Genomic DNA, 12161 nt, shown 5'->3' on the forward strand with positions numbered 1-12161 from the left:
ATAAATACGCCAAAATTTCAAAACGGGCCGGTATATAAATTCACGTATACTTTAGGAAGTTTTGCACAAAATACTTAATTTTTGGTAGGTATACCTTGAAATACATCTATTTTAACATTATGGTAAAAATTTTATAGGTTATAATTCGAATAGATTTTCGAAAAATTATTTAAAAATACAAATTTTAAAAATAAATCATAAAAAATGGGCGAATTTTATTTGGAATGAACCTAAATTTCGAAATGTGAAGGGAAGAATAAAAAAGTAGGTACTATTCCGAGAACCGTAAAAAAATTGTAGCGAAAATGTATGCGCAAAAGCCCCAAATCTAGCAAACGCGCCCATTTAACAGCGCGCCAAATCTAGCGTACGCGTTGATTTCAAATTGCGTAAGTTTATATAGTTCTATATTTCTTAAGACGCCATTGAAATACTAGTTTAATTTTTAAATCTTATTTTGATATCCTACGGATTTAACAATTTGGGAATTGCCCATGACGAAAAGTGTGCAACAGAATTTTGGGTAAAATGCAGAATCACACATTGCTGGACGCGTTTTTAAGAATAGCACATACTCGGTATCCATGTGCACATCGATCTATTTTCACTTAAAAAAAATCCAAGAATTGAAGGAAAAAAAAAAAAAAAAAAAAAAAAAAAAAAAACCACTCTTGATTTTATCTATGTACTTTCACTTACAAAGTAAAAGAAAATTGACAAAAATCCAATGGTTTTTACCCTTGTAAAAAGCGGCAAACAAATAAGTGAGCGATTCTGCACTTTACCGAGAATTTTTTTAAAGAAAACTGTGTTTGAACAACCAACGAGATGAAAGTATGTGTTAGCGATAACTCGGTAGCGAAGTCCTCCATTCAGTCATGTTTAGGAACTTTTATATAAATTATAATAATAATCTGAAATATTTATTGACTCTTATGCTTCCATTCAGTCATGTTTAGCCTTTTTTATACAAATTATAATAATAAAGTATTATATGAAATTAACCTAAATTCATCTAAATTAAAACATAAATTTTAAAATAGTTATTTACTATTATATTTCCTTTCTTGCATTAGGGTTTCCGCAATTATTTTTGGCAGCACTGGCATCAACAATAGTTTGGCGATTTTTTACGGCCCTCAAAATCGAATAGTACCAAAAAGTTTAATAAAAAAAAAGAGATATTAATAAATATAAACCAAATTCAATTAACACAGAGCAGCTAAAATTGTGAGAGCTAAGTTCTTAAAAACTACTCGTGCGATTTTTACAAAACTTGGCAGTTTGGCATAATTTGAGTCGTAGAATCGAAATATGGAAAAACATTGTCATGTCATTTCAGAAAAAAGGTCCGATTTTGTGTCAAAATACCTATATTAAAGCAACGCTCTATATAAATCTAATACATATCCTAAGTCGCGCTTTCGAGGCATGAAAGACGCAAGATGAATGGAAGATATAGAACTGTACGTTCCTTTTTTTTTGGAGCAACGTACATGAATATTTCAACGGAATCTCATTAAATGAATATAACGTTTAGAAAGAGCACCTTTTTATCTAAGACAACATAAATGCACAAAACCTTAGAGCAGTGTGCTATATTACTTTCAAAGAAAATCATAGTAGCATTTTATTAAAGGACTAAAAATATGCACAGAATATATTTATAAAAAAAGGCAAAGGAAAGTGGGAAACTTACATCCATCTTTCTCATGAGTATGGTACGAATGACAAAATCTGTGCTTTCCTCAGAATGTATTACTAGAATTTGCATGTCGTCGCACATTATAGAATCATCCGGCCAGTATTTGGCGCATTTTTTCTGCAAAAAAAAGAATTAAATTTCATGGTTTTAATATTTTCCTTTAAACGTACGTAAATCTTACTCATATCTCTCAGATTTATGTCAAATGTGTTCTACATCATAAAGTGAGATTATAATAAACTCAGAATTTTATTCTGTTGATAATTATTTATTTTAATATTCTAAAATAATAAAGCGAATATTCTCTATTTTAACGTTTAAAATATTTTTCTGATATTACTAAAAAGTTACAGACCCCAGGTATAGATCTAATAATATTATTATCCTATTAAAAAGGCCTAGAAACACTAATGTTTCACTTGCCTTTTTCATTAATTTATCATAATGTAAGCATGTTGAAGAATTAAAGATACCTACATCGAATAAGCATAATGGTGTAAATATTGAGTTACTGCAGGAAAATCTTAAGTTTTAAGTTAATTGTTTTATTATTATTTCAAAAGGAGGAAAGTTTCCTCGCTTACGTCGTTATTTTTATATTTTAACCCAGAGACGGAATAAATAGCTCAATAAGCCAGTTTGCCCAGAAGGGCTATTAACTTTGCTTTGGCATTTTGCTTTGATTCATAATAAACGGAGAATCACTTTTCAAATTGTTAATACCAAATATTATCGCACTGTGTTATATTTAAAGAAATTAAGTAGTGAAGAATCTGCATGAATGTATGTATGTTTCTCGTATTGTGATAAAACAACGGTACCAAGAGCCATCCAATTTTGAATAACGTACGTCTCCACCCGAATATGCGCATCTGGGAGCCCAGATTTGGAATCTGTTTTAGTATCTGTTTAAAGCATTTATGAGTTTTTCATTAAGAAAGTCAATGATTTCGAAGCGAACAATGGCAACACTGTAGGGAAAAAAAAAAAAAAAAAAAAAAAAAACTTTTTGATCTCCAGCGTGCGAGACTGTATACCGTAAATTCTAAAGATATGCTCTTTTAAATATTTTGCGATATTGCAGTTTAATTGAATTTTATGTTTTAAGTGCAGAGAACATGATATTTAACAAACAAAGGTAACGCACAAAACGTTCAATGGTGTATTTAATTATCGCAAAGCACACTAGGGCTATCTGCCTAAGGGAAGGGATGCCTTCGTGGAAGACTTTCTAAGGGAACTGGCTGGTATACACGTTACACATGGGGAAAACCACATTAACACCCATGCAGCCCAGCCCGTTCGCGGGATTCGAACCTCGGACCGAACTACCAGTGTTCAGCGACTTTACCGCTCGGCCGCTGGTGGGGCCCCACAAAACTTTCAAAAAATGCCTCTTTGGACGTAATATAATATATGAAATCTTTCAGATTTTTTTTCTTTTTTAAATTTTAACCCAGAGACGAAATAACTAATGCTATTTCCGCTTTGACCGACTTCTTCTGGAGTTGTAAGTTTGTATATATATATATATTTTGCTGCCTGCCAACATCTGCTCTAAACTTCCACCGGAATAAGAATTCGTATCACATTCGATATTCATCCCTGGAAGGTCGATGAAATTTTAAAAAGTATCATCTCTGATTAAAGGGTCAACTGAGGTCGTTAGCTTAATTTTCATCGAAAGTTAATCGATCTCATTAAGATACCATTGCTTATAAAAGAATTACGAATAAAATTGATAATTATTTGTTTGTTCATCATGTAGTAAAGGAAGAAATCATAAAGTAAATATAAAGCAAAAATACAATAAAATTATACAATCTATATTAAAAATCAATAATATTTTTAAAAGCAAATAATTCATTATGCAATATAAAAAAGAAACACGCAGAAACAAGAGAAAACAAAGCCAAGAAATACGAAGGATAGGAAAACTAGAACATCAAGCGCGGCCATAACAGTACATCAAGCGCGGCCATAACAGTAAATAAAATCGAATTTTTGAGCAGTTAGAATATGTGATTTTGTTTCTGAAATCTAGTTTATGCTTGAAAAATAAAAAATAATAAGAATACAAAACAATAAAAATTTTCTTTCAAAACTTTGTTCGCATGCTTAGTCTAAATGTTATCTTTAAGCAAGTTATGCATATAATTATTTGATAAATTTATTTTTTATTTGGGTACTCGGTATTACCGCAACCACTCTAGCGCAATTTGCTGATTTTTTGCAGAAGAAAAAGAATGATATTTTCTAATCAATTTGGGGCTAAACTTTGGAATATGGTAACAGGTAGTTTGGCGACATTTTGGTAAGGCGATAAAGGTTACTTACTAGGACTTTAGCAGTGTACTTGGATAAAGTGAAGAGTGTGCGCAATGCCATTTTTGTGCAATTCTGGGATGTTTTTTTAAGTGAAAATAGATCAACGTGTATATGGATACCGTGTATGTACAACTCTTAAAAACGCGGCAAGCAGTTTGCGATTCTTCACTTTCTCGCAATTTCGCACCTAATCTTCGTCATACACTTTTGTTCCATAAAAGTTCATATAAGCGTAATTCGCTTATATGAACTTTTATGGAATTAATTATTGCATAAGCGTAATTCGGCTAGCAGATTGTTGAAAAAAAAATGTTGAATTAAAAAAAAAATGCCTTTACTTCGTGAAAACAAAATGGCGTCCAAACAAAAACTAGCAGGTTGCTGTAGCAGGGTTGGTCGCCAAATTTTCGCCAAGTTACCATAATCCAAAGATTAACCCAATTTGGTTTTAATTTTCTGTGGCAAAGACCACTAGGGTTATTTGCCTAAAAGAAGGGATGCCTTCGTGGAGGACTTACTAAGGGAAACTGGTTCATGTACACGTTAGACATGGGAAAAGCTACGAAACGCCCACGCAGCCAGCCCATTGCTTAGAATCCAAACCAGGTTGGATTTACCTGTATTCAGCGATTTTACTGCTCAAATAATGGTGAGCCACTTTCAAACAGGGAGAAATTATTTATTTCATATCATACATGTTAACAGGGACATAATTAAATTTTAGTTCGATGTTTATCCCAGAAAACAGTTAATAAAAGTACTTAAAAATAGATTTTCGCTTCTTTTCTTCCAATAGAATTTCTGTAGCGATAGCTTTAAGAATAGATTCAAAGCAATGCGAAACCACTCGTTAACACTCATTGATTCTTTATTCCAGCAATAAATCTAACTGCTGTAGTAAATGACAGACGACTATTCTCGAAACCAATAACCGCTTCGAATGCCTTTTCGTTGTTCCTTTTCACGTTGTACGTTGTACCTTTGTGTTCGTTGTACCTTTTCACGTTGCTGTACTCTTCGAACGAAAAAGGTTGTTTTCCAAAATATAACGTCATCAAATGCGAAACTGAACATTGCAAATTTCACAAAGTCTTCATTTGCAGGCAAGTTGCACATGTGCATATTTCAAAATTCAGCTGAAGACCAAAATTATTGCAGTTTACTTTTAGAACTTCTAATACAACCATACAATAATTACAATTATTGGTACTGCTTTATGAAGAAATATTCAGCACATCGTTGCCACAGTTTGGCGACTTATATATACCAAGATGGTTGCGACAATACCAAAGTACACATATTTGACATATTTGTTCACAAGTATTTGATATATTTTAATTATAGTTATATTATGATTATATTGTGTACTGTATGCAACGAATAAGGGGTGTACAAACTAATATTAAAGGCGCCATTTGGGGCTGTGAGTTCCTTTCAGTAGATTCAGTGCCTTCGAGACTGCAAACAAGAGACTAGAAGCAATGTCGAGCGATAACTATTCGCAAGTGCAAACCAAAACCTACATATTTTATATTCTTTGGGTGGTCAAGATAAGACAAATTTGGTTCTGTATCTAAATGTTTTGCTCAGAGTTCATCAATTAAAACAACCCAGTTTTCCTCTTTGTTTATTTTGCTTTCAAACAATCTCATGGTGTGGACTGGGGCACATCTGACACTGCATCTAACATTTTTCAGAGTTTCAATATATATTATAACAATTTAAATTATTCAGTTCACACAATTTGCTATTTACTCAAACCTATTATTCTAGGAAACGGTTCTGGCTTTCGGCATCAAAAATAATATGATTTAATTGCTGTTTTGATTCAGTTTCGCTGTGTATTTAATTGAGTATTAAAACAAATAGAATCACTTAACACGTTGAGCGCCACGTGAGCCATCTGTGGCTGACACTAGATTTTCCGTTTAGGCCGCGTGAGCCACCTGTGGCTGACACTAGAATTTCTGTTTAGGCCGCGTGAGCCATTTGTGGCTGACACTAGATTTTCCGTTTGAGCCGCGGGAGCCATCTGTGGCTGACACTAGAATTTCTGTTTAGGCCGCGTGAGCCATCTGTGGCTGACACTAGATTTTCCGTTTAGGCCGCGTGAGCCATCTGTGGCTGACACTAGAATTTCCGTTTAGGCCGCGTCAGACATCTGTGGCTGACACTAGATTTTCCGTTTAGATCGCGTCAGCTATCCTTGGCTGACACTAAATTTTCCGTTTAGTTCGCGTCAACCATTTGTGGCTGACACTAGACCTTTTCGTTTAGGCCGCGTCGACCGCCGCTGGCTGACAGCGTGTAACATGATATACAACTATAAAATTTACACTGTTTTATGAAATTACATAAAATTTATTTAAAATTTACTTAATTTTGATTTTGATTCATTGGATTTCATTGAAACACGGTAAATATAAAAACGATTCTCCATTACATTTATTACAAAATGTGACAACACTCTTTTAATCTTTTTTCTGGCCATTACTCTACCAGCTTCTGTTGCATTTTTATCATAACATAATTTACAATATTTTCGTACTTCAGAGGCTTTTCCCGGTTTTCTTCGGAGTTTATGTTGTCGTTTTCTAGATATTCTTGCATTTTTGTTCGACGGAATGTCTTCTTTTTCACAACTTGTTGCTATCTTCTACCGCGATACGAATCACTGGCCCTACAATACCAGCGCTTTTAAGCGAAGCGCGTGGCCTGAACGGGATTGCCTAAAACATACGCGTGGCGCTCAGCGTGTTACATTCTTTTACCTGTCAGACGAGACTGATTCTGTCTATGACAATAAACAAGAGTTTATTTGAAGAAAAATAATACACAGCGAAGAGTATAGCATATATAACCCAGTTATGATTATGACTTTCACATTTTATCGTTCGATATCGTTGCAGTCTCAAAGACACTAAATCAGTGGACTTCGAAATAAGAGCCGGGGGAAAAATTAAGGGGGGATGTTGCTGATAAACTGTATAACAGGGGTTCAGGCATATTATAAAATACAAATTCCTGAGGATTTGGGGTCGCAATACGTTTTTCTTGCAGTTTTTCACACAATAAAAATTGATGAGTTTTCAACAGACTTTTTTTGACTGGATATGGCAATTTTGAGAACGATTTAAGTACTTTGTGCCTACCTGCGGTAGCAGCGTTGAAGATATTAATCATGTTCATTTCGAGGGCATCATCATGTCCAGCAGAGCAAGATATTTCAGGCCGCTTTGAAGCACTTGTCCGTATCTTGGCAACGAATTTCTTTCTGAACTTTTATGGACTAAAGAAACAATTTCTGCTTTTCGAAGTGTCATTTTCAATTTCGATTGTTTGAGTTCTTATTTTATTACTTTATTTTATTGGTACTTCTTTGTTATAGCGGCCCCCAACCATATTCGGCGATTTTAGATTTGCGCCAAGATCTCACCTATAATTTCGCCAAGCTAGTAAAGCATGAATGTAAGAATAAACAACTATAATAACAACACTAATACGCACGTGTTATTTCCTAAGAATATTTTTAAGAATCTTTATTATTATTTCATCGCATGTAATTGTTTCAGTCAACTTTTGTTTTCAATTTTTAACCCTGCACCTCCAAATGATTGCTTCGTTAACATAAAGTTCCATATTGTGGCCATTTCGCATACTCGTTTGCTAGGTAAAAGAACTCTTTCTTGAAAAAATGATTTGGCATCAATTTCATTACTTGATAAATAAGAGATTGTTAACGTTATATTTGCACAAAAAAGCAATGAATATATTTTTAAATAAACTATGCGAATTCGAAAACCTCATCAAATATGAATAGAGTAAGAACACGCGGCTGAGGCAAAAATGCGACACGGTGCTAATATACGATTACCTGGCGAGGTATAAAAACACGCAGCCAGATTTTGGCGAGATATCGCTGTTTATTGGCGATTCAATCTCGGTGGCCGCTATAACAAAGAAGTACCATTTTATTTTTTTTTTTCTTATAATTTTTTTTTTTAAATTTGCTCCCTTTGCAGTTTACATTTGTTTTTGTTAGTGTAAATATCGTGGTATTTTTGTGGAATATGAAGGGCTGGAATTAGAGTTAAAAAAAATACGGCTCGAGCACCTAAAAAGCAATTGCGATCCCAGAAAGTTTGGATCCTCTGAGAGGCTCAGCGCTATCTGCGGCCTGTAATTTTGATTTCTATGAGACAGTCCATGGAAAAAAAAAAAAAAAAAAAAAAAAAAAAAAAAAAAAAACGTTCTTCAAATGTTTTATTGAAATCCGCTGTACCTGAAATTTACATTAACATTATCTTGGTCTCCGCATTCCATATGGTTAAAATGTAAAAAATTAAATCGCAATTATTATAAGAAAAATTATATTTTAATGACAGGAAATTTAATTTAAAAACAGTACAACTCCAATTATCTGAACTCCGACTATCCGAATCGTTTTCAGAATTTAAGAAAAAAAAAATTAACAATTTCAGACATTAAAAGGAGCAAACCTTTTCAACTTCGCATCACTGCTTGAAAACGAAGATGGAAGTATTTCAGGAAAATAAATGAAAGCAGCAACAAATAAAAAATTAGATGTCGTTTTTCAAGATTTTTTTTGCAGCAACGTTCTTTGGGAAACCAATTTCGGATCCGATTCATTATAAAAAAAGCAAAGATCTTAGCTCACAAGCTTGGTTTTTCATCCTTTAAAGCAAGTAATGGATGGTTAAAAATTTTAAGTGCAGTCACAGTATCCGTCAAATAGCTTACTTTGACAGAGATATTATTGTTCACTTTGACCAAAAAGTCATTGATTACTTTGTCAAGCAATGACTTTCAGCACTCGTGAGTACTGCACTTTTAAGAAATTGTAACACTTTTAAGTATTGCGCTACATAAGATGTAAGTAAAAGTGCTGTCTTTTCATTTTAATTAATTAAAACCTCTTTTTCTTTAAAAATGGTTTTTTCTCCTATTTTTAACATACAGTACATACAATAATTTATTAATTGTACGTAGACCCTTTCTTCGAGGAAAAAATTCAATTATCCAAATTTTCGATTATCCGAATGGGGTCCGGTCCTTATTGATTCGAAGAATTGAAGCTCTATATTAAGTTAGAGCACATAACACAACAAACATACCTTAAAGTCAAAAGTATAAAGAATTAAAATATCAAAAGAGAACAATCAAGCTGCTTTTTGAATTCAAAAAGAAGGTCTACAAACGGGTGAGCAAACAAACTTCATAAAAATGAGTAAAAAGGCTGACTGCAAGCTGTTTACAAACAAAAAGAGAAGACTGTCAAATAAAAATGGTATTCACCTTTCCGTTTTCCACAAGGTCGGTGACCATGACTATCACGGGTGAGTTTTCTTGCCAAATCATGCGCCAGAAGTCTGTAATCGTGTTTTCGAGTGGTCCTACAGTAAAATAATTCAGTCGTTAATCTCTAAAAAACTACATTAGATTTCATCAGAACCATGAATATATTCTACATCTTTTTTCACGTGTGACGGAATATAAAGCAGTTTCGCAGTAGAATGATTAAAAATCATCATTACAGAGAGGGAATGATTAAACTATTTACTACAGTTGGGCCAAACATAGAAGTGGAAAACAGCATTCAGAAAATCATAGTCCTGATTAAATTATTTGATTCATAATATTAGTCCGAAGGGTTTTTTTTTTCTGAAGGGCTATTGTTTCGTTTCGCGATTTTGCGTCGATTCACTGCAAACGGCGAATCACTTTTAAAACTGTTGCCACAAAGCATTATCGCCCTGTGTTATATTTAAGGGAACTCATACACCTTAAACCCCTCATAATCTTCGAATATGTGACTGTTGCAAGAATTGGGATACTTTATTTATTTTAAAAGCAATTACTTCCAACTTTTTACAGCTGACTACATGATATAACTGCTTTGAAAACTAGTAACCAGCAAGTTTGTGTTGCCACAAATGTTTTTGTAATTTAATCCTCTTTGTGACAAACCAACGAGCAACCAACGAGCTCAAGCGAAAGATTTTTCAACGTCAACAGGGTTGCTGTACAACACGCAATCGCGCCAAAAACCAGCGCAGAACACATATCGCCACATTTGGTGAAATTAGGGCGTATATCAGAGTTGTACCAAAAATTGTTTTGTAAGCATAAAATTTTAATTCATTGTAGACCCAGAAGCATTTTAATTCGTCAGAAGTTCAATTTTACAGAATATGTTAAAAACAGATTTATTGGGACTTTGTGTTAGACTGATCATAAAAGGAAATTACCTTGAGTAACGATGTATTCTCTTGGTCTTCTATACCCCTAGAAGAAACAAGAAAGAAGAAGTAAAATTTTCGAAAGTGTTTATACTATAAATGTCTATACCAGCGGTTCTCAACCGGTAGTAGGTAAAGAAAGAGTATTTTTAACTATTAAATTCTATTTAATAGTATTTTATTTTAACTATTAAATTCATCTCTTGAGGAAAAAAAGAACAGTTGATAGAAATTTCCTGTGAAAGAGCTCTAACTGAAGATTTAAGAAATAACACTTAGCTTTTGGCTGAACCGAGAAAAAAAAAAAAAAAAAAAAGAATTTAAAGGCAATTGAAATAAAGCTATTAAATTTTTATTACCTTTTTGCAGAACCTATTTGTGTGAACATGAATTTTCTTCCATTTTATATTCGAAAAATAAATACAGAAGAAAATTAAAAGTGGATCCTAATTTACGGTTAAAACGAAGTGAAACAAGATCAGACATAAAGAAATTGTTCTCCCTTAAACAGGCCCAAATTTCACACTAAAATTTAGAATTAAAGTATCATAACTTCAAATTTGATAATTAAAATGGTAGCCAATTTTCAGTCTAATATTTTTATGTGTGCATATTTATATTCTAATAGCCAATAAGTTGTGCAAATGACAAAAATTTTTTTAAATAGTTTATTAAGAAATCGAAAAATAATCACTGTAAAATGTAATGGTGGTACTAAAGTTATTCAATTTTTGTTTAGATGGTACCGCCTTAGTCAAAAGGTTAAGAGCCGCTGGTCTATACATAACTTTATCCCAAGTAATAAGCGAGTAAAATAGAAACTTAACACAGCATTATCACTTTAGCATTTGCGCTAACAGTTTTGTTTGCTAAAATTAAGCACATAATATTCATTTACAGCACATTGAATACTTTTTATGAATTTTAAAAATATTTTCAATTTGAAGTTAATATAAATTTAAAATTTAATTATGAAATTTTAATTGCAAATATAAAAGATTAAAGCTAATCTTTAGAATATGGTAACAGATAGTTTGGTGACATTTTGGTAAGGCGATAAAGGTTACTAGCTAGGACTTTAGCAATAATCTGAGAAGTACACAGTTTGAATCACAGATTATTTTGTCCAGAGAAATGAGAGATTAAGAGACATATAATGTGACATTTTCCGGAAAATTCCGATCGTGATTTTAGCTAATAAGCACTTAGAAACCATTTCGCTGCTAAAGTGCAAAATCGCCCACTTATTTGTTTGGCGCTTTTTACAAGAGTAAGAAGAATTGGCTTTTTGTCAATTTTATTTGACTTTTTAAGGGAAAATAGGTCGATGTGTACATAGATAAAGGCAAGAGTGTGCGCAATGCCATTTTTGTGCAATTCTGGGATGTTTTTTTAAGTGAAACTAGGTCGACGTGTACATGGATACCGTGTATGTGCAATTCTTAAAAACGCGGCAAGCAGTTTGCGATTGTGCACTTTCTCCCAATTTCGCACCTAATCTTCGTCATGATTAAGCATTTTTGTTCCATAAAAGTTCTAGCATAAGCGTAATTCGGCTAGCAGATTGTTGGAAAAAATGATGAGTAAAAAAAAACATGCCTTAACTTAGTGAAAACAAAATGGCGTCCAAAACAAAACTAGCAGGTTGCTGTAGCAGGGTTGGTCGCCAAAAAATCGCCAAGTTACCATAATGTAAAGATTCACCAAGATTAATTATTGCTATGAACTAATTTACAATATCATTTAAATTCTAAGAGCATACGTAAATTAAGTGCAGGTATCTAAAAGTATGAAAAAAATTACGAATTAGGAATATTTGTTAAATTCAAAATTTCATTCCTTGCAGCAATGGCGTAAGAGAATTATTT

At 33.0% G+C, this 12161-nt stretch overlaps 1 protein-coding gene across 1 annotated transcript in view; it reads right to left on the reverse strand.

The window, feature by feature from the left end:
* The window catches only part of LOC118201809 (receptor-type tyrosine-protein phosphatase mu-like), a 213955-nt gene that overhangs the window by 61522 nt on the left and 140272 nt on the right, over positions 1–12161 (reverse strand). Inside the window, exons 34-36 of the mRNA XM_085812574.1 lie at positions 10303–10339; positions 9350–9447; positions 1700–1822 (exon numbers count right to left, since the gene is read on the reverse strand). Coding sequence (XP_085668700.1) covers positions 1700–1822; positions 9350–9447; positions 10303–10339 — 258 coding nt within the window. The remainder of the gene's footprint in view (positions 1–1699; positions 1823–9349; positions 9448–10302; positions 10340–12161) is intronic.

The sequence above is a fragment of the Stegodyphus dumicola genome, chromosome 3, assembly GCF_044657685.1.
Source record: "Stegodyphus dumicola isolate Sdum_Otavi_A_Nest chromosome 3, ASM4465768v1".
NCBI lineage: Eukaryota > Metazoa > Arthropoda > Arachnida > Araneae > Eresidae > Stegodyphus > Stegodyphus dumicola.